General features: G+C 45.5%; 1 protein-coding gene across 12 annotated transcripts in view; it reads right to left on the bottom strand.

Moving 5' to 3' along the window:
• The window catches only part of SPTAN1 (spectrin alpha, non-erythrocytic 1), a 59,868-nt gene that overhangs the window by 36,101 nt on the left and 808 nt on the right, over positions 1 to 22,959 (bottom strand). For 9 of the 12 annotated variants that reach the window (XM_082403423.1, XM_082403432.1, XM_082403434.1 and 6 more), the window contains exons 2-15: positions 20,898 to 20,948; positions 13,195 to 13,434; positions 12,088 to 12,213; positions 7,850 to 7,990; positions 7,475 to 7,621; positions 5,984 to 6,117; positions 5,672 to 5,816; positions 5,442 to 5,596; positions 4,622 to 4,757; positions 2,637 to 2,738; positions 1,620 to 1,757; positions 1,006 to 1,116; positions 360 to 437; positions 94 to 249 (exon numbers count right to left, since the gene is read on the bottom strand). In XM_082403423.1, coding sequence (XP_082259549.1) covers positions 94 to 249; positions 360 to 437; positions 1,006 to 1,116; positions 1,620 to 1,757; positions 2,637 to 2,738; positions 4,622 to 4,757; positions 5,442 to 5,596; positions 5,672 to 5,816; positions 5,984 to 6,117; positions 7,475 to 7,621; positions 7,850 to 7,990; positions 12,088 to 12,213; positions 13,195 to 13,434; positions 20,898 to 20,930 — 1,842 coding nt within the window. In that variant the 5' untranslated portion in view covers positions 20,931 to 20,948. The remainder of the gene's footprint in view (positions 1 to 93; positions 250 to 359; positions 438 to 1,005; positions 1,117 to 1,619; positions 1,758 to 2,636; positions 2,739 to 4,621; positions 4,758 to 5,441; positions 5,597 to 5,671; positions 5,817 to 5,983; positions 6,118 to 7,474; positions 7,622 to 7,849; positions 7,991 to 12,087; positions 12,214 to 13,194; positions 13,435 to 20,897; positions 20,949 to 22,959) is intronic. The other 3 variants (XM_082403428.1, XM_082403424.1, XM_082403429.1) reach the window with 1 other exon arrangement.

The raw sequence follows: 22,959 nt of genomic DNA, 5'->3' as shown, positions 1-22,959 counted from the left end.
TTTCCGACTTCTTTCTTTAGCTACAATTTATCTGTGAGTGCTGTGTTTAGCTTACTAACCAAGTGCTACATGGCAATGCTAACAGGACATTACTTTATAAGCTTCATCTGTGGCGGTTTTCATCTTCTCATTGACCCAACTCTTGAGCTCATCAGAGTCACGGAAAAACTGCTGCAAGTGGAAGGAATCAGCCAGCTGGGCCCGGCGATACATGGCTCTCTCGTGAAGGGCGTTGCGGCGGCTCAACAGCTGGAAGGCAAGGCCCCCTGTGAATCTCCAGCTCTTACCCCCCAGCAGATCAGGCTCAGAAGGGCCACCCACGGACAGAAAGGAGGCGTGTAAAGAGGCTGCACACTCACCGCATCTCGGCGAGTAGCCACGTCTTCCATCGCATAGTGGTTGTTCTGAATTAGCTTGGTGGCAAACTCGTCTAAGGCCTAGGAAGAAGAATAAGGTTCTTCACTGGTGAGCGACTCTTCCACAGCTTGGCCCCCAGAGGAAAGTGCAGAACAGGGCACGGAATGCTCTAGACCTGAACACAGGTCAAGGTTTTCACTCTGAGGTTTGCTATGACTACCTTTATCCCTCAACTGTTGAGTTTTTGCTTGATGTTCTTAGTCAGAGGGCACAGAGTTACGCTAGCTTCACTCAGGACTGGAGACATTAGCTGCAGCTAACGTCACAGCAGGAACTGACGGAGTCAGATATGGGTCAAGAGCCTTTCAATTCCTACTTCTAAGGTCTGTGTTCAATGGGAAAATATCTCTTACATTAATTCTTAATGACTTTTAGAGGAAGGTAATCTCAACTTGGAGGTTTACATCAAGAAAATGACTTCATTCTAGAAGTCGTGCTGTGTCTCCAACAAGGTGGTCAATCATCACCGTGAGACTTTAAGCACCAGGAGCCTTCACTGAATCTGCTCAGAAACCTTTTGGAACGAGACGAGATCTCTGCTGACGCTAACGATCATTTGAAGGCACTGACAGCAAGGAGGGATCTTACTGTAATCTTCTCCTCCTGGGCACTGAGGGATTTCTCGAAGTCCTCGTGCTTCTTGAGAAGTGCTTCCACGCTATCCAAGGAATCTCCCAGGTCTTCATTCAACAGGAACGCCTTACAAGAGGAAACAAAGTGTTGAGATATTGTCTGATTCCTTTCACCTCCTAAGGCTGGAAAGCAAAGGCTATTCTGGCAGAAGGACAAAAAGCAGGAAAGAAGTTCTATGGCTATTAAACCTTCAGATCTCCCCCAGAAAGCCAGAAGTCTCTTCAGATTCCCTTAAAACTAATCCAACAAGAGCATGAAATCCTTATTCCACATTCCACTGAAACTTTTTTCCAATAGCTTTTGTTGCTTCTGTTAGATTTAAATTGCGCATAATGCTATGTTCTAAAGAAACAAAATCTCTTTAACAAAAAACTTCACATCATCACACTCCCCGGAAAAACTGGGGCCTTTTCTGAGGGCCTTTCAATCTCGGCAGCAAGGACCATGCTGGCAGAGCCCACAGAAGCTGGCACCCCCTCCACTTGTCGCAGAACTGAACCAGTGGTGGCCCCGTACAGAACGCGCTGAGCAGCGGACGGCGCAGGCGGCCGGTTCCCGTCCCCAATCACCTCCTGTTTGCTCATCCAGTTGTCCACCTGCTCAGTGTCACGGTAGAAGAGCTGCAGGTCCATGCACTGCTCGTACTGCTGCCGCCGCAGCTCCCACAGCTCCAGCAGCGCGGCCCGCTCCTCGGAGAGGATGGTCAGCTGCGGGGGAGAGGGGGCAGGCGGAGGGAACCTCAGTGCCCACGGCCGCTGGGCAGACACAGGGGCTGCCCTGGCATTTCCAACCCTCTGCCGACCTTCAGGCCTCTGCTCCGATTGGCATAAGGGAAGGAGAACATTTCCTTGCACGTGTCAGCCAAGCCACAAGAAACCACAGATCCTGAGTGGCTTGCGGAAAGTTTATGTTAAACCTAAGAGGGGTGGCCCTGCTCGAATGACTCTAGAATTAATTTATTGCCACATTATCACAAATAATGTTAGGCAAAAATGGCAAATAAACCCCTAGGTAGAAGAAAAAGGGCATCTATGTAAAAGTGAGGCAGCATAAATGGAGTAGGGGCTCTTAGGTGAGAGATGTCAATTGAGTGGGTACTCCCCAGAATACACTGACTAGACCCATGAATGCCCTAGGCTTAATTTTTAGGCTCTGAAGTTAATGACAATAAAGTGTGTCTTTGAAATGTCTCTTCTTGGTCTCTATAATATTAAAAATATATATCATTATCTAATGTTCCTCAAGCATCTTCATAAAGATACTTTGAAACTCTGGAATTATACACACACATACAAATAATTTAATACAAATTTGTTTCCTCTTGGCTCCAACTACTAATGCAGGACTCAGCTCCCTGCAAAGCCCCCTTTAAGTAGGAAATGTGTTGCATGTATCCCAAACAAATGGAACTTTCTCTCCCTGATCAATCACCACACATCTTCTTTTTAAATCTCTGGAGTTGCTGCTTCCAGGCGGAATCTCTTGTGTAAGTTTTCTCACACACCAGGGTGAATGCAACGTCTGGATATTTAAGGCTGGATAACAGCTTTCGGAGACTTAGTAAAAGAGCCTTTCTCCTCTCTTACCTTCTCCCTCACTTCATCTGAGGCATAATGACCAGCAGCAAGCAGGGCCTGTCCAGACTCATCTGCAGATTTAAAGCTATCTTCATGAGCGTCAATTTCACCCTAATGGGGGGAAAAAAAGGACAATTTATGCCCAGCATCTTGTAAAAGAAGAGGAAGTTACTGAATTTCACATAATCATTACATATCAGGAATATCACATCTAGAATGAGGAAAAAATCAAAGATAAGGCCAGGTTTCCTAATAACAGCCTAGGTCATCAAACAGGAGAGCATCATTTATTAAGAAGTCTGTTTCCTACTGGCTTTTCATGCCACCTGTCAAACTGTCAAGTTTCCACACATCTATAGGGTCTGAGCTCTCTGTCTTCTGTTCCATTGGTCTATTTCGGGTCTTCCTTGCGCCGGATGGATTTTTTTTAACATTTAAAAAAATTAATTAATTTATTTATTTTTGGCTGCACTGGGTCTTCGTTGCTGCGCACGGCCTTCTCATTATGGTGGCTCCTCTTATTGTGGAGCACGGGCTGTAGGCGCGCGGGCTTCAGCAGTTGTGGTACGCAGGCTTGGTAGCTGTGGCGCACGGGCTCAGTAGCTCCACAGCATGTGGGATCTTCCCGGACCAGGGCTCGAACCCGTGTCCCCTGCATTGGCAGGCGGATTCTTTTTCTTAATAAATTTATTTTATTTTATTTTTGGCTGCATTGGGTCTTCGTTGCTGCACATGGGCTTTTCTCTGGTTGTGGCGAGCGGGGGCTACTCTTCGTTGTGGTGCGCAGGCTTCTCATTGTGGTGGCTTCTCTTGTTGGGAGCATGGGCTCTAGGTGCGTGGGCTTCAGTAGTTGTGGCACACGGGCTCAGTAGCTGTGGCTCGCGGGCTCTAGAGCGCAGGCTCAGCAGCTGTGGCGCACGGGCTTAGTTGCTCCACGGCATATGGGATCTTCCCGGATCAGGGCTCGAACCCATGTCTCCTGCATTGGCAGGCAGATTCTTAACCACTGCGCCACCAGGGAAGCCTGGCAGGCGGATGCTTAACCACTGCGCCACCAGGGAAGTCCTGCCAGATGGATTTGTTTATGATTTTGTAATACCTGGTAGGGTGAGTCCGTCCCCTTTCTTCATAATTGTCTCAGCTGGTTTTGATTTTTTTTCTTCCAAATTAATTTTAAAATCATCTTGTCTCATTCCAGAAATAAAGGCTTTCCCCTGGAATTGCACTGAATGTATAAATCTTGGGGAGGATTTGTACCTTTATAAGAGATCATTCCATCCCTGCCCATCCCTTTATGCAGTGTTTCTTTTCTTTCATCAAAACTTTACAGCTTTCTCCACAGATGTCTTATACAACTTTTGTTAGATTTATTCCCAAGTATCTTATATTTTCCGATGCGATTATAAGTAGTATTTTTAAAAATTACGGTTCTAACTGCTGCTAGTGCAGAGGGGCATATCTGACTTTTGTATATTAATTTTTTATATCTAGCACCTCTCAGAAGACCTATGGTAATAATAATTTTTAAAATCTTGTTTAACAGTGTTTTCCAGAATTTCTTAGCCATAGAAACCCCTTCTTCTTCAGGTAAAGCCTATTAAGATCTCATAAAACTAGCTTCCCATGGATGCTCTCTGGGCAAACAGCAAATCATGAAATTTAAATTCACTCAAACCAACTATGAAATTCAGCATTTAAACAAAGACATTGTTTAAGGTGGCACAGGACACACATGCAAAACAGTAGCACGTCCACCTTGCCAGAGCTTGGCCCTTTGCTTTTACGAACCACAGTTATTCTCCTGACATGTAACTCCCTTAACCATCTATTAGAAGCAGGTAAAGCAAGTCTCCAAAGGAAAAACCAGCCACAATCCCTATGGTGAGAGCTACCTGTGAGCAAGGTTTCAGCCACTTCTGGCTATAAGTGACAGAGCTACAGTGATGCATTGTTTAGCTCATGGCTTTGCTTTTGGAAGACCCTGGAGACCTTACCTTGTGCTCCTGATGCCTATCCAGCAGGGCTTCGGCCCCAGCCACATCGTTGGCAAGTTCATCTGCATTGATGAGGGCTTTCATCTCAGTGACCCAGCTGGTAAGGTCTCTGAAGTCGGCAAGGAAGCGCTGAAGCCTGGGAAACCAAAGGTCAGTGAGGCGAGGTCTCCAGGGGAGGCCCCAGATGGAAGATACCGCCCTAGAGCTCTGAATTCATGTCCTCAGATGTCTAATGAACCATACAAACTCTAGCCCTTGGAAACATGGGACTCTTTCAAATCTAGACTATAAAGGAAAGCAAAAGAAGGCTGAAATCAAGCCTTTAAAATTTAGGTTCTGTCCATCACTATAATTCCCCAAGCTTGTCCCTTATTTTCAACTTCCTTGTCACTCCCCAGTTCAATCCTTAGTTATTAGTAAGAAGCATTCTCTCACTTTCAATCCTTGATTTACTCAATTTTAACAGAGTATTTCACATGATGCTCAGATTGCTAAAGAGATTATTTCCATTTCTATTGGTTCTAACACAGTGATATGGGATGGGATTTATAAAGTTATAAATATTATGTGTGTATATGCAAACACTACAAAGTTTCCAGTCTCCAAATATAACACAGAAATGTATTAAAATATACAATATAAAAATATATAACAAATACAGTAAGAAAAAGTCATCTGCCTTTTCTTACTAGAGGAAAGCTGTCAAGCTATACAGAAGGCTTCTCAGCAGAGAGAACTGACCGTCAACTCTGCCTTCCTCTCGCCTCTAAAACAAAAGCCCCCTGGTACGGGCTGCGGGGCCGTGGAGGAGCATTTCTACCTGTAGGAATCGTCGAGACGTGCGTGTCTCTCTGCGGCCAGGGTGCGGATCTGCTCCCAGTTGGTGATCAGCTCCTCTCGCTTCACTTGGATCTGGGTGGCGCTCAGAGGGTGGGACTGCTGCAGGCGGTCGGCCTCGGCGCACAGGGCTTTGACCTGCAGACACACTCTGTCAGGGCTGCTCTCCTGACCGGGCTAACTCATTTATAGTCAGCTGCTTTCAAAACCCACCTTGTCCTCCAACGCAGCGAGATCTCTCTCCAAACCCTCGTGTTTCCGAAGCAGAGCCTGGACGCTGGCCAGGTCCCGGCCAAAATCATCAGAGGCCATTAACTGTTCCTTCTCCTTAATCCAGCTGATGGTCTCGTCCACATCCCTACAGCACAGAGGCACCTGTTAATCCACGGTTACGACGTCCATCTGGGACTGGGACGCCACGCGGGGCCAAGACCCAGTCAGCCCCACATCTTCCTAGACTCGCCCTGGGCCTCAGCACGCCCCCCGGGGGACCCCTTCCCGCAAGCCCCTCACTCAGCTCGGTACCTGTTGAAGCGCTGAACCTCGGCGGCCCCGAACAGCTTCCCCTGCCTCTGGAGGGCCAGTCCCTTCAGCCGCTGCCAGCCTGCGTTCACCTCATCCTGCTTCGTCTTGATGAGCTCCTCCTCGGGGTGCTGCTCCTGAGCCAGGAAGGGCAGAGACTGCGCTCAGACCAGCACCTCCGGCCCCACCAGCTGCCCGCCTGGCCTTGGCTCCCTGACGCGTCCGCCTCGGCAAACCTTACCGTTCTAAAGAAACACTGGCTTTTTGTGTGGAATGAAGGGGAGCTCATTCAAAAGGAGCTTCCATTTCTTGCTCTATAAAAAGGCGAGAGCCACTCTCTGCGCCCTGGAGCCGTGGGGCGAGTCTCTTTCTGTGCATCAGCACCAAACCCCCTGCGTTAAGGCCCTTCAGCTGCACCTCAGTTGGCGGCCTCGTCAACGCACCGCTCGCCCCAGCTGCTCCAAAGTTCACTGTTTCAAACGTCACGAGGCTATTAATAAGCATTCCTGCCCAGACACATGGTTTTCCAGGTCTGTTCCTGACTTCAGACTGGAGATATTCCTTTGAAAGTATCCTTCCCCACTAACCACATTCTGTCTTGTTTAAATAAAAATAACATGTAAAGTAATAAGGTGAAGCCCTTCCGGGTTGCGGGATCCACCTGTGAGACCTCGGGCTTGGCCCGCCTGCTCTCCTCAGCACAACCCTGGGACGGCCCAGGATTCCGGGGGCAGCTCACCCGCCACTTGGAAGGGTGAGGAGATTACATCTGAGGAATGCTGGCTCTGGATCCAAAAGGGAACACGTACCGGTCCCGAAGGATCTACATACATAAAATGTGTACCCCGCCCCCTAAATCAAGTTTTCCCTAAAGCAGAAACTCCCGAGTTCATCCTACTCGATGTCTCCGGAGCCCTGTGGCAGCAGGTGAGAATAAAGCGGCAGTGACAGGACCGCACATGCACGCAACTGGGAGAGGCTGCCCCACTCCCCTCTTAATGGCTCCTGAGCTCCCGGTGGAGAGCCATTCATCACGGGGCTCCCCAGGCTCCCGGGAGCCCAGGGAAGCTCCGACTCAGAAAGGAAGGGAAGAGCAATCCGGCAGTGGTGGACGTCTGCCAACCCTACGACGCTTTCACCACCACACCCTAGTCTGAGAAACCCCGACACCCAGCGTCAGCAGCCCAATAAAAGCTTCAGCCCTACCTGAAAGTGGGTGAAGGAAATAGATCAAAGGAACTCTGCCCTTCCTGCCCACGGCCACAAGTTAAAAAGCATTTTCCAATTTAGGAGTGATCAGTATTGCCGCCTTACTTAGACCTAAACAGAACTCTTAGACATGCTTACCAAAACCTGCTCACTCAGAAATCAGGGACCCGATCAAAACTTCTCTTCTGGAAAAGTTAATGTAATGACGGTACATTACATTAATGTTAAAGTAAAGGAAGTTAACGTGACGATGTTGTGAGAAGCACACAGCACTTCCCCATTTACCTGAATGAGCTTGGCGGCAAACTGGTTCACTTCATTAACTCTTTCTTCGTGGGCAGCCATGTCTGTTTGAAACTCTTCAAATTTCTTCTGTAAAACCTCCACGTGCTCCAGGTCCTGGCCCAGCTCCTCAGAAGTCACAATTGCTTCCTATTCAGGGACCACAACGGAACCAGAGTCACCAAAAAACACTTGGGAACAATGGCTTCCAGAACCCCATCATGAAATGGGCTCCGGAAGGGGCCGCGGCAGCCTCGGCAGACGCAGTTTTCTGTGTGCTGCGCTGCCGCTCTGCCGGCTCTCAGCTGCAGACGTGGAGGGGTCTCGTCCCCTTCTTTCCTCAAGGCCTCCCCAGCACACCTTCCTTCTCAAACGCACCTTGTCGTTGATCCAGTCCATCACGTCCTCACATTCTCGTAGGAACTGCACCAGCTTCTGGGCCTGGAGGAGCTTGATTCCTTTCTCCCGCATCTTCTCCAGAAGTAATTCCCATTGGCGGTGCAGCTCCATCAAACGAGTCTGGAGGTTAAAGAGCCCAACCCCACAGATTACAATCATTTCTGTGGGATCTGGCTCCTCCACAGAGTTCCAACAGGTTAGAAACCTCACACAGCTCTGAACAAGTCTTTTTAAAAAGATAATCCCTACACTGAGGGGAAATTGTAAAGTTAACTGAGAAGAGGAAAATGCATACACTTCACAGTGGTTTGGTAGGTCTTAAAGTACAAAATAACTGACCTTTAGTAGGTAGATGTATTCTAGTTTACGCCAAGGAATTTACTATTATTTTATAATTATCAATTATTATTGATATCACATTATTTGGTAAGTATTTAGGTAATGTTTTTAGTTATATTAACTGTTAAATTATTACAATGGGATTTCTAGGTCAGAAGACTATTGGGGAAGGAAAGATGAGGTGTGATCGTGCAACCGCAGCAGGAATCACTGGAATGTGTGTTCTGAATTCACGGAGGTAAAGGGGAGAAAACAAGAGGTCCCACAGGCATCATACATGTAAAGAAATAACTATGAGGCACAAGTAAAGAGGAAAACCTTAGTATAAAGGTAAAAAGATGGGGTCCTGAAACACAATCAGCTATCAAAGAGGATTCCTGACAGAAGCTGTTTTGGTGCTTCCGTGAAAAGATGCAGCTTGTGGTACATACAGTGCATCCCAAGTGAGGTTTACATCAAGCTGCGCCCAGGTGGCAGCCACAGGCCCAAACAGTCACTTCCCAGCATTTTGGGTTCTCATAGCACAGTCCTAGTAAGGACTCGTCAAGAACTAGGGGGATTCTCATCAATTCAAGCTTAGGCGATGCAGTCTGGCATTCTAACCCAATCTCTAGGTGTTGATTACGCCTACCCAAGATACTGGGAGTTTCTGTATAACACAGACAGAAACAAGTGACACAAACACAAACAGTACCAGAAGAGAAACCTGGGATCCACCCATCGTTGAGATGCCACTCCCCACAAACTGAAAAGTTGAAAGCCACGGGATAGTCAACATGGGTGGATTCTCTTAGGAGCAAGTATTGGTGGTTCATTTGAAAGGAGAAAGCACTGGGAGGAAAATAAAGGCTCACACAATTCACTTCCACCACTACAATCACTTCCATCGCTGATGGTTCAAACCGGAGTCCACCACTGAGAAGGAAGTGAAAGGCATTCCCAGGCAAGGGGGAAAAGGCAACCAACAGCAAGTCAATACTCCACCTACTCGGATGTGGGAGCCAATGTGGGTGGCGGTCACTATGGGGCGCCACGCCGTCCGGTACGGTGTGAAAGTCTAAACCAGTGACAGACAGGTTATCCAGGACACAAACAGTCTTCACACCCCACCCACCTTCCTCTACGTTAACGTTGCCTGCCAAACTAAGCTACTGAGTTACTGGACCAGGTCAACTGCCAAGCCAGGATGACCGTGGGACCTGGGAGCACGAACGCAGGGATTAAATGAGAACCCTTTGCTTTTTTTTTTTTTTTTTTTAATTTTTTGGCCGTACCGCGCTGCATACGGGATCTTGGTTCCCTGACCAGGGATCGAACCCGCGCCCCCTGCAGTGGAAGCGCAGAGTCTTAACCGCTGGACCGCCAGGGAAGTCCCCCTTTTGCTCAAATTAAAATGAGGCCACAGAAGGCTCAAGAAAATCCTCACCTACAAGTCAGCCGTCAGTCTCTCACAAATCTCATTTCCATACCCTCGAGGGAAGAACCGGGGCCAGGCCTGTTCCAGGACTGGAACAACTTTCCCAGTATGTCTCCTCTTGTCAATACTGCAGTTTTGACAGAGGCCAGTTTCACAAGCTTGCTGGTGTCTGAGAGAGCGTGAGAGGGCAGGGAGGCAGGTGTGCTTAGGGAACGCGTGGACAGCTGGCAGGGTGGAGGAGAATCCTGGCCGGCTCAGGCAGAGCTCTCAACAGGGGCCCGAGCAAGCAGCAGCAGCTTTCAGAGAAGCAGTTGCGGGAAAAGAAAGGAAAGCTGATAGGAGTGAAACTCGGGCTGGGAAAATAAAGTGAATAACTGTAACCAAAGAAAGGAGTAGACCGAAGCACTGGTTCTGTCACCTATTAGCCGTGGGGACCTGAGCAAGTTGCTCACAATTCTCTGAGCCTCAGCTTCTACCCTTCTATACTATGGCTACCTCGCAAGCTTCTTGTGAAGATGAGAGATAACGTATGGAAAAGTCCTAGCGAAGTGTTCGCACATAAACAGCTCCTAACAGCTTCTCAACAAACAGTAGCTAACAGTAGTTTGAAATTTTTTTTTTTAATAAATTTATTTATTTTTGGCTGCGTTGGGTCTTTGTTGCTGCACGTGGGCTTTCTCTAGTTGTGGCGAGCGGGGGCTACTGTTCGTTGTGGTGTGCGGGCTTCTCATTGCAGTGGCTTCTCGTTGCGAAGCACAGGCCCTAGAGCGCGTGGGCTTCAGTAGTTGTGGCTCACGGGCTCTAGAGCGCAGGCTCAGTAGTTGTGGCGCACGGGCTTAGTTGCTCCGTGGCATCTTCCTGGACCAGGGCTTGAACCCGTGTCCCCTGCATTGGCAGGTGGATTCTTAACCACTGCGCCACCAGGGAAGTCCCTCAAATGCTGCTTTCATAAGATCTCTAAACAGGGAAGAGGGGAATGAAGAGAGCTTTGGGTCTCCCTTTCCCACACTAATTACTAAAGACAAACACTTGATCTATTTCTCATATTCCCCATCTGTAACCTGGTTAAACTAATACAGAGCAGCTGAATCAGCAAATCGGCACTCTGGCGGATTTCATTTACATTAAGACTATATACAAAAGAGTGGGGAAATGAGCAGATGCATCTTTGTACTTTCTTGGCTGCGCCACGCGGCATGCGGGATCTTAGTTCCCCAACCAGGGATCAAACCCACGCCCCCTGCAGTGGAAGCACGAAGTCTTAACCACCGGACCACCAGGGAAGTCCCACGTCTTTGTATTCAACTGCAGAGACACGTATTATATTGCCTGCATGGGTTGAATGTAGTAATTAAATGGCATATAGCATTTAGAATTTACTTTTATTGCCTGTTTACAATCATTACTAGTAATAGTTTATTATTAATAATAAGCTTAAGGCTAATTGCAAGTCTTCAGTATAAGACTGCAGAGTATATTAGAGCAAAAGAGACACAGTAAGTATTTACTAGACCAGAACCTAAGGGAATGAAATCCCTGTGGATGTTCCACTGTGGAGCTCAGGGAACAGCAGAGGATGAAACATTTCTAGCTGGGGCTTAAGAACGTGGCTTTCATCTTAGTCTTTGGGACTGCCTCGACAGGTCAAGGACTGAAAAGGCTGGTCCCTCAATGGAACGAGACTTTGGATGACAAAGAACAAAACACAAAGACAGATAAGAAGGAAATCAAAGACAGATGAGAGCATCCAGTTATGAGAAACTAAGCATGCACACTTCATCCTGAAGAGGCTTGTTAGCCCTTAATACCTTGGTATTGGAAATGTTAAACAAAACAGAGAAAGACCAATTATTGCCCCAGCCTCGACAAATGGCACCCAAACAAGCCAGACCAAGTTTGAGGACTCCTGCTTCAAAGTAAGCTACATCGCCACAGTCACCGACCAACAGGTACCACACGTCATTCCTCGCAGCTGGACCTTTAACAGGCTTGCTGACCAGACCTCAGTAAACCCCTCCTGGGGCAAGGCACCAAGATCCAGAGAGCAAGCTTTCCGACAGAGAACTTTATAGTGTCTGTGATTAATCCTATTTATCTTTGTGTCCTAATCCCTAAATTCACCAATTTCACTAATATGCTCTCCCATCCAATTACCATCTGAAAATGTTAAAAGTTTAATATATGCAATCTTCTTTAAAGTCTAATTGCATCCTAATTTGTTCTACAAAAAGAAAATTAATTTCCTCACTGAGTACACAAACGCTTGTTTATAGACATACTGAATCATCATATTACAAAAGCAGGAGTTGGGTAACTCCATCAGGATACTTCACAAATTCCTTTAAAAAGCTAGAAAAATCTATCTTTTTAGGAACCCAAATTTACATGTAAGCATTAATCCACATTCCTCTACCAACCAGACAGAGGAAGGCCATCCATACCAGGCACTGCTCTTACTCACCCTGATGGTTTCAGATGCAAAGTGCCCTTCTGAGATCATGAGGTTGCCAGTTTCATCCAGCTTCACAATGGCTCCCGAGTTGGCCTGCACCTCAGCTTCAAAGGCTTGATGCTTCTGCAGCTTGCCCTGTCAGTGGACCGTGAAATGAACCACACGTGCTCCTTGGCACGCGTCATTCTGCCCCCAGCTCCCTATTATTCCCCCCCTCCTGCATCCCACTCCCTCTCTCTATGGACGCCTCACTCAGCCTCCCAACCATCCCCCTGCTGGTTCAATTACTCAAATGCTCTGCCTGCATCTATACTTGCCCTCTGAAAGCTTGGCCATTGAGGACCACAACTTTGCAGACAGCAAGATGCTACAAAGTATCATAATTTTCTTGTGTATCAGGAAATTAGCCTTTATGGACATCCAATCCCTTTTAGAAATACAGAACCACACGGAGAGCCTTCTTAGCATGTAGTGTTTATCTTTGACTAATCCATTCACATTCATTCATGATATGACTTTTTTTTAGCTTGCTTTAGAAGCCATACTCTTTGATTGATTTGATACATTCCATTTCTCAATACCTCTCTTTACTCACATGCTGAGCTGGGCAGGGCCTGCACCTAAACCAGCGTTCATCATTTTCTCTTCTCAGACGACTTTGGCATAGTAAGAGAACCATGGGTACAACCACTGTTCCACTTGCTAAAAAAAAGTCTTTCACCAAAATCAACAAGAAGAAAGGCTTTTTAAAAAAAAAAAAAAAAAACAGCTATACAAATTTTCACCAGCAACAACACTGTTAGCATACCTTTCTCAAAAACACATATTCCAAGAGATCAAACTAGACCTTCCCTGAAAAATGATGAAGGATCACCGATGGTTGTAAGGCAGTGGATTGAGAACCATCAGCTTAGAGCATCCGCAAAAGATAAATTAAAACCTGCAGGAGTCCACATTCATGCTCACTAATACAATCACTAAGGGCTTTTCAGAATAGTGAGTTAGTCCTTCCTTATGTCTGATCTACATTCAGTCTCTCAAGGTCATAATTAGGTCTGTATAAATTTTGGGCAAAGACATCTGAGCTCTAGAGTTCTGGCAGCACCTCAGACACACCTGCAGGTTGGTTGGGTCTTTATAGTTCTCATCAGATGCGATCTGAAGTTTCTCCTGAATCCATTTCTCCAGCTCCTCAGCATCTCTTTGGAAAAACTGGAACCGGTACGAATCTTCAAGCTTCTGGCGCCTAAGCGTCGAAAGCTCCTTGAAGCGGTGGTATCTGTCCAGGACCTGCTGCCTCCTCTCCTGGATGTCCTCTGCTGTCTCCAGCACTTTGACCCCGCTTGGGTCCATTTTCTGAAAAGACAGAAAGTCCTGAAGTAAGCACATGACACCAAAATAGACTTAATGGCATTAGCCTCTTGGAAGGAAATAAAGAATTACGAGAGCCCGAGCAGACAAATGAATTGAAAGTGGTCCCTTCTCAGGAGCTAACAGTGAAGCCCAGGCCCCATTCCCTCGTAAAAAATGGCTGCCCAAGTGGGCCCCTCAGAGGATGCCTCACCAACACTGCAATGAGACCAGGCGAGAAATGTGAAGGGGAGAACTATGGTTTACACTGTCACTTCTACAGAGCCTTGAGAATTCAAAGGAAACACCAACTTTGGAGCTCAAAGAATTACTGAGAAATCCATTCAACAGTCCTCTCATCTGGTCTGTGCATTTCATGGTGTGGAGATTAGATAACAGTTACTGTTAATTCAGCTTTTCTATCTTTCTAGATCTCAGCCTGTTATTCATTGAAGAAAAGGGAATGATTATCAAGTAACTTGAGTCTTTTTTTTTTTTTTTAATTAATTTATTTTTTTGGGCTGCGTTGGGCTTTCCCTGTTGCGTGAGGGCTTTCTCTAGTTGTAGTGAGCGGGGACTACTCTTCGTTGCGGTGTGCGGGCTTCTCATTGCTGTAGCTTCTCTTGATGCAGAGCACGGGCTCTAGGTGCGCGGGCTTCAGTAGTTGCGGCACGTGAGCTTCAGTAGTTGTGGCTCCCGGGCTCTAGAACGCAGGCTCAGTAGTTGTGGCGCACGGGCTTAGCTGCTCCGCGGCATGTGGGATCTTCCCAGACCAGGGCTCGAACCCGTGTCCCCTGCATTGGCGGGCGGATTCCTAACCACTGCACCACCAGGGAAGCCCAGTAACTGAGTCTTTAGCATCAAAATCCAACAGAATTTACCTAAAGTAGTGGATTTCTCAGTCACCCCAAAAAGTCAATCCTACAATCTCCTTCAGGCTGGGCAATGAACAGGCTTTGCTTCATCTGAATGCACAAAATTAAAAGAAAATCACAGCACATCTTTAAAAAAAAAGGTGTGGTGAAAGATTTATCCTACCTGACTCTTACCTGCTCCAGTTAACCACAAACACAGGCTAATTGAGTAGGTGGTACTTCCCCATAGCACTCAATCTACCCCAACTTTAAACTCTCAGATCTGGACAGTTTCACCAGCCTTTAATGTCAAAAAGAAAATCTGACCTATTTATGGGACAAACCCAGAATATGCTACCTGCTCTTCTCTCAGGATAAGCCATTTTATCCTCTAACCAAGGAAGGACCCACAGAAGGAAACAGGTACACACTAATGACAAACAGCATGTAAATTTGTCAGTAACATGTGACCTTGTACGAGCTGCCTTCCCTCTCTGTGTCTCAATTTCCCAGAATGACTAAAAACACCAGTTGAAAATGAGATGGTCCCAAGACCCTTCTTCTAACTTTAAAATTACATTCTACAGAGAAGAGTCTGTGACCTGGTAAAAAAGCAGACCAGATAAGCTTTATGGTCTTTCCAGCTCTTGTTCCATAATTTATACAAGATATAAAAACTGTGCTGCCCAGGAAACATATTTGACAGCTCTTCCCGTTACCCTGTTCGCCTGGCCCAGCCGATGGGAAAGGATAAGCTGGCTAAGGATTAGGTCTGGAGGCCCCTGTGTGCCCCCTACTCCCTGCCCCCATCCAGCTGTGAGATAAACAACACTGCTAAGCTTGGGGCAAAGTTTCCAGCTCTTCAGAGAGAAAAGCAGCTTTAAGAGGTGTCAAGAAAAGTATCGACTGCACCTAACCAACTCTGAGGCCTATCTTTTCTATGAAGACACCTAGCTTCCTAGGGAGAGAACGTGAGGGGATTTTAGCCCTATCACCATTCCTTCCAAATTACTCTCCACATATTAACCAGTTATCTTTATTGTTTTTCTCCCACAAAGTCCAATGTATTTATTTGACTATAACAAGAAACATATTCTTTGCCACGTCATTCCCATGCTTTAAAACCGTTCATCACTCCCTTCTGAGAGAGGAAAGAATCCACCTCTTCAGTTGAACCTTCCAATCTGACCCAGCACACCTGACTGATATGTCTCACCCATGCCCCACACCCTCTTGGCACAGAGAAATATTCTCTTCCCAAACACATGATTCTCTCTAAAGACTCCAAGTCAGTTGTTCAGGCTTCCTTTGCCCAGAATGTTCTGTCTCTTCTCTGTCCGGATAACTCCCATTAATGTCTCAAGAGGAGCTGAAATGAGGAAGCTGCAGGGATCTGGCCTCCTTACCAAGCTGTACTGAAGGCTCCTTCCCTCCCTCCTTCTCTGATTTAATCACATTTTTCTGTAGATTTACAAAGCACTTGCACATACTTCTCACGGTATGATGAGACTGAGCAATGTAATCTTTGTTGTTGTGTCCCAATTTCTTTCTTTCTTTTTTTTGTAAAGATTTTTTTTTGATGTGGACCATTTTTAAAGTCTTTATTGAATTTGTTACAATGTTGCTTCTGTTCTCCATTTTGGTTTTTGGCCACGAGATCTTAGCTCCCTGATGCCCCACATTGGAAGGAGGAGTCTTAACCACTGGACCACCAGGGAAGTCCCAATTGTGTCCCGATTTCTAGCAGACAGATGTCAGTAACAAATGTTTGTTTGAGTGCTGGAGAAGCAGCCCTGAGCTCCTCTGTGAAGGGTGAAGAGAGCTCAGTAGCCCACCCCAGTTTCATTTCTGTATCGTCAAACTGGAATTCTGGCCAGGTAACAGCTAGATTTGGGGGCTGAATGAACAGCTGGAATGTGCTGACTGAAGCTACACAACGGGGTGTCAACCTAATGACCAGACCTGAATTACTGAGCTTGGGTGGCCCACACCCGGTAACTGCTCTTTTCACGCTGGCAGGGTGGGACCTTGGGGAAATCAAGTTCAAGGAGGCACAGTTTTGTATCATCAATAGATAGCTGCGTCTGAAAAAAGTAGTTTCTATTCTTAAAATGGGCTTCAAGAAGAGTCCTTAAAACCAAAAACTGAGGGTAACCTTGACAAAGGAAACGTCTGTTAGGAACAGGGCAGTTCTGGTTTACGCTGCCGCCCTAGGACATCAGCCTCTTTGGGATCTTGACAAGAATCACTACCGGGTCCGGCCACATTTACGATTCACTCATTCACCTGCATGACCTGCTCCAGGCATACCTTACATCAAACTCCCTCATCAACCCCAAGTTACAGGCCCAGGGCAGGTTCACTTCCCAAACCAGAAAGTTCCCTCTGGCCGAAATGTTCTCTTCTCCCCCACTCCCAACTCGACCATTAATACCATTCAAACCCCTCCAAGTCTAAAGCAACTACGCTGTCCTCTCCGCAGCCCTGAATCAGAAGCCCTCACTCCCTCTCTGGCCCCCTTAGAGTACCATCACGTCACATTCTGCCACATGATTACTGTCTTTTCCCTGCGTTTTTGTAAGTTCTTTAGGGAATTTAGAGTTCCTAAGGGACTATAAAGGAGACCTTATCTTACTCTCTGACCACAGAACTCAGCACACATTTAGAGAGTCAATTACACTCTGAGCTTAGAAACAGAGAAACTGCTGTCACTTCATGATTAAGTGGTCAGGAGACAAAAGATCATCTAATAAGCAAGTTGTAGAGCTAGGGTGACCCAGGATGCTCCGGTTCCCAGACCAGCATGCTAGAACCAGTGATTCTTAACATGATCGGAGCTGACACACTCTTTATTAAAGGCTGTTCAGTTATTTATTAATTCCTTTTACTACCTCTTATCTTTTCCATCCCCACTTAAGGGGGGAAAAATAGGGGGAAGGAGCATACATGAGTCATTAAAAAAAATCAAAATTAATTTTTTTAAGATTGAGTCTTCTTAAAGTTAGTAAACAATTAGTGTTAAGAATAATTTATATACTTCCTTTGTTCTCATCTCTCCGGAAACAGTTAGGTGGAGAAACAGTAGGAAACTGTGTGTCTAATTTGCTTGCTTATAAAATCTCCAAAGAATGTATAGCTAGTTATGCATGTAACAAAAGCTCCACTGTATGTGCCTTTCTACAAGATGCCTCAGTCTTTAGATTAATGTCTATGGAGTTTGTCCTGCCTCCCCAGATGACAGGATTCACTGCATTTCCTTTAGCTGCCACGGAAATCTCTAAACGGTCACATTCGGAAGCAGCCCTTTCTGATGAAAAAAGAATTCCCAACATAATACTGAAAAGGTTCCCCCTGAGCAAGCCCCTCGGCCTGGGTTCCGCTTGCTGATCTGACCCTACCAATCCAGGGAGACAGTCCAGCGAGGCCCTGCTGAAATTAACCAACCTAAAAGGCCCTCTTTGTCACCCCAGTGAAGTAGAACAAGTCAATTCTATACCAAGTGCTTTGGTCAGGCAATAATGGACTTTTCTTTCCTGCAGTAGATCAGCTGACGCCAGTAGGTGGGAGCTTGGCCAAGTCACAACTGGCTGTTTCCAGGGAGCTGGGCATCTGAAAGTCAGCAGTGCTCTCCCACTGCCGTGGGCACTCAGAGTTTTCATTTGCATGATTACAGGAGCCAAGGATGACAGGTTAACGGCAGTTCCCCCCCAACCCCTTCTCCTGATAGGGAGCTGTCTCTATGCAAGTTCCAGTTTCTCTTTGCTCCTAAATGGCTCATTTCCACAGACTACATTAAACACAGGAAAAAATCTCCTATCTCTAAAGAACTATTGCCACCCAAAGGTGCTACGACCTCTCACCCAAAACTCTGTGAGAGTTAGTGGAATTTTCTGGACTCTGCCTGTGTGCACCGTGTTCCCTGAGGCTGCCGCACACGGCAAGAACTCCACCCCAGGCCAGAAATGTGCAGCTGACTGATAAGGCGGACTCCACAGAGAATGCCCTGGGCTGTTCCCAGCCTTAATAATGGGATTAACACCTTTTGAGAGCTAGAAAGGAAGACTTTGGGAAATGTGCCATTAAAAAAAAAAAAAATCTCCAACTATACCAGCCTATCTATCTATTCCACTAACTGCCTAAAAACCGCAAAGGAGCCAAATTCCAGGACAGCAATCAACTGACTGCTTATCTCAACTCTGATTTTGTCAATCAGGTCTATGTTTGCGGCTAACGAAGGAGGGGAGACGAAGGGCTAAACGTACTCTCTGTTTAAGGACAGCTTCCCATTTAAGGGAACTGAAGAAAAAAGGTCATATTTTGGCAAATAATTATTAGAGAAGACTGGCTATTTTTAAATGCTGCTGCAATGCAGCAGTCAAAAGGTTAGCTGCATCATTCAGCAAGTAATGTGAATTGAGCACAGAGGATAAAACAGGAATTACAACTATGTCCTCTATTGTAATAAATAAAAAGAACTTGTCAGCATTCTTACAATACAGCTACATCTCTGAGAAGAAAGCCAAGATATGAATCTTGGCTAGAAAGTTCTGGTTTAATCCAAAGTCATGCATGAGAATGACTCCTCATAACCAACACCAACTTATACACATTATCAACGGAAAATGATTCCTACAAAAGAAGCTAGCCATTAATTAATATCTTTGTCTTCTTGACAACTGCCAACAGACAGCTGTTCGAGGCAGTTCTTGGTATGTACTTAGGGAAGTTTTTAAAGCCTTACCCTCATCCACAGAAGCTATAAGGCCACTGTGCAAGGGGAGGTGTCTGTCTCTGGAGGGCGGGGAGAGGCAGTGGGTGGGAAGGACACTGTTAAGCAACAGAAAAGACTGTGGAGACACACACTTTCAAACCAAAGGTCAAACGCTTCCAACTCTGCTCACTTGGCACCTGCAGTGAGTGAGTAGCTTAGGACACCCTCACGCAGATCTTGGAGACTGGAAGAATTCACTAGTCAGAGCTTCCCTCTGGAACCTCAGAAGAGAGTAAAACTGTCGTGAAGACAAGAGGAGTGTCTATTTGGAAACAAAGGTCTGGGAGTGCCGACATCTTAGCGAGCTGAATGTGGCAGACAGGGGCGTTTGGAACACTGCAAGATGAATTCAGACCTCAGGCAGGACATCAGATATATTGTTTCGCAGGGAAAGGGATTTTCAGGATGAAGAGTGCATTTGGCTCTATGGAAAAATTCATAAACATCACCCAGAGCAAAATGTCAGAGGAACCATCCATCAGTTCTGTTTTTGTTGCTTAGTCAGAGCCCAAAGGTGCAGAACCAACAATGCCCTTTTTCCCTGGCTTAGAAAGCCAGCATATTTTACATTTCCAAAGCAGGAGAACTACATCCACGGATGCGCAAGGGCTCCCTGAGAACAAAGCACCAAAGAATTGGTGAGCACCATAAAATGTGATGCCAACTGATTCTCAGATTAAGTGAATTAAGTCAAAACCAGCTCGGCTGCAGATTTTAGTGGGAGACCTGAGGGTAAGCAAAGGGGTAAATAATATATAAATTAAGAATTTTAACCATGGAAAAACCAGAAATATTTTTGCTTAAACCACATTCCAATCAGGATTGTAGATCTGCACGTCAGCCTTCAAATTGATTAATTCATTTCAACTTGTTAGCAGGATTCTGCAGAGGTGAGCAGGGATTTAGCTTAAAGAAGCAAAAGATTCATACTGCACTACATCAAAATCCAGAAACGCCAAGCAAGGTTGAGAAAACTTACTTCTGAATGCCTCCCAAACACTACCTTGCTGCTACTTACCTTTTATAACCTGTAAAATCCAGATGAGAGGTGTTTAAGTGCAAAATATTGTTACTGAGATTCAAAACAGGAAAAAGGTATAACGTGCCCATTTTTATAAACCTTGTTTAAACAATTAATCCGTCTGATTTATAAAAGGGCTTGCCTTGGATTTATCACCCATAATCACTAGAAATTTGCAGAGCTTATATTTCTGCTTATGGGATATCAAGACATTAATTTTAAGCATTTTTCTTTCTGAAAAAGGTCCAATTTAGCAAACACTCAAAAGCTGTATACAAATAAAAACATGGGTAGTGAGCTTTTTTATAAACAAGGAAATGCAAGTTCCATTTCATTATAAGGATTGTGGCAAAAAACGTAAACCAATGGAAACAGGAAACAAACCCAAGTTTACAATATTTGTCAAATTGAAAAACACTATGTTTACATGTTTTCAGATTACTTTTTCTAAATATCTAAGATAATGTGTTTAGTCCCTTGGTTTTTAAGAACCAAGTAACCATCAATAAAAAAAATTAGCAAACAGTACATGCAGACACCAGTAGGGTGATAAGAAATTAATATATTCATGCCTTAAAGAGAGGAAGGTAAAAAAACAAAGGCTTTGGAAATTTTAGAATAAATCTACTAAGACTTTTGTTCATGTAACACCAAAGAAAACAAACAAAAGCCCAAACCCTAACCAATTTGCTTAACAGGTCATGCAGGCAGGGTTTTTTCCCCCTCTCTTTGCATCATTCAACCTCTTTGACACATATGTGCCTTCACTGCAAACCAGGCAAAACCGAAAAGGTAACACATTTCCTGCATGCTGGTCAAATACCTGGACTCTGCGTTTACGAAACGATGACAACATGATGGAAAAATGTGGCGTCTGAAGAGGGAGGGGGAAGAGCAAGATAACAAGCTTCTAAGGGCAAACTGAACACAATAATTTCACAATGAAGAAAACAGATCTTTAAAAATATATGAATACAGGTAAAAATCAAATTTCAGCTATTTTCCCAGCGCCCTTCTCATTCTACAGAGCTTCTAAACCAGGAATTTAAAATGCAGAAAGAACCAAGGTTCTCTGGTCTGAGCAGATGTGCTGCCTTGGCCACGTCATACCCTCTTCTGGGTCTCAGTTTCCCAATTTTCAAATAATCCTGAATAATACTAAATATCCCTTTTAACACTAGACGTGCACTCCCCCAATCCACGTTCCGATAAATTAGCTGAGATTCCCAGTACTAGATGATTTCTGTACCCCCTTCCATTCAGTAATAAAATAGCATAATTTCGTGAAGTCATCAGAAACAAGAACGAACTCAAGCTACAAAGATCGAATTTGGGCCTAGTTTACTGGGACATTTCCTTCACAAAATACTATTTCCTGTTCAAAACCCATACAAGAGGAGCATGCAGAAGAGGTGGAGGGAAGTACAAGCGCAGCTGCTCCTGCCCACTGGCCCCAAGCGATCAGTTCTGTGGGCCTCCTCTGCATTCCTGGAGTCGGCATTTGCCATCAGGGCGCTGCATTCTTCTACCTACTCCGACCACAGCTGATGGGCTGCAGCAGACCCACCGCACGACTAGCAGAGTCCTCGCATAGCCCATGGAGGATTGATTACAAGGCCGGATTCGTGCCCACTGTCCTTAGTGCAGGTTCAGCAATGACAGGACTGTGGACTACTCCTGACACCCACGTCTCAGCATCTGCAGTCGCCCCCCGCCCCCGCCGCCCCCACGCCCAATGGAAGAAGGCAGGTAAAGGAAAAGCAGAGGAAATTCTAACCCAGGGAACCAAAATATATACTTAAAAACAGCTCTCCCCACCTAAACCTGTTCATGAGATTGCTTGACAAGCTCATATTGTGAGCCTGTGACATATCAGGTTGCTAATTATTCGATTCCTACAAACGCCCTGCCAAAGACCAAAAGCATATCGGAGAATGTTACCCAGCTGACCGTTTACTGCAAGTCTGCCTCACACCTGTCCAGCAGAGAGGAAATCCACCTTCTGAGTCTCGGCTCTCCATCTAGGTCCCTGGATAACAGCTAACACACTTTCAGGGTCCCTTTGAGTAATACTGGCCCAGTTACTAAAAAAGGCTTACTGTTAATTTCCTGCACAGAGGCCCTTACTGCAGCACGTTTTTATTTTCCTGCAGCACATTTTTAAAACTCGGACTTCAATTTGACCTTTCGAAAGCTGACATTAGCTGCAGACAAAAGGGAAAATACATGACTAGTCAGATGAGTTGGAACCTTGGCTGGATGGCTTCATACAGCTGAGTGTTCCCACCGCTGTTCTTCAGGTTTTCTGTTTCCTGGCTGCAGACACTCCCACCCTTCCATCTTTGACACATTCTGTTTTAGTTAAGTCCAATTGCTATGACGACGCAATTTCTCAACACATTCTGAAAATATTTCATATGGTCCCTCTTCTCTTCTTCCCTAACAGCCATCATGGTAAGTTCTTCTAAAATACCATGATGAAGACAGAACAAAGGGCCTACATAGTCTAGGATCTATTATACAAAAGAGATTTGACAAGGTGTTGGCCAGTTCAAGCATCATCTCAACCCAGCTTCCTGAGCTATTCAAGCTTTTAATTTAAAACATATTCAACCCTTAACCTTGACAAGCCCTTTGTTTAAAATACATTATAACCCAGTACCTCAGAGACTTTTAAAAGCAATTTTCTTTGGGAAGCATCTAATGAAATTCGCAGGGACTGCTTTCAAACAAAAGGCTGCTCTATCATTCAACACCGGCATGGCTGTAGAATTTCTGACAAAGAATAATTATGTCCTCGACTCGAAAGACCCGGTCTCGGGGCAAGAAAAAAAAAAAAAAAAGAACTCTAAGCTATTAAGTTATTTGGTTTGGGTCTCATACAA

The sequence above is a fragment of the Balaenoptera borealis genome, assembly GCF_965194805.1.
Source record: "Balaenoptera borealis genome assembly, chromosome: 8".
Classification (NCBI taxonomy): Eukaryota; Metazoa; Chordata; class Mammalia; order Artiodactyla; family Balaenopteridae; genus Balaenoptera; species Balaenoptera borealis.
This window is presented reverse-complemented; position numbering and strand designations above follow the sequence as displayed.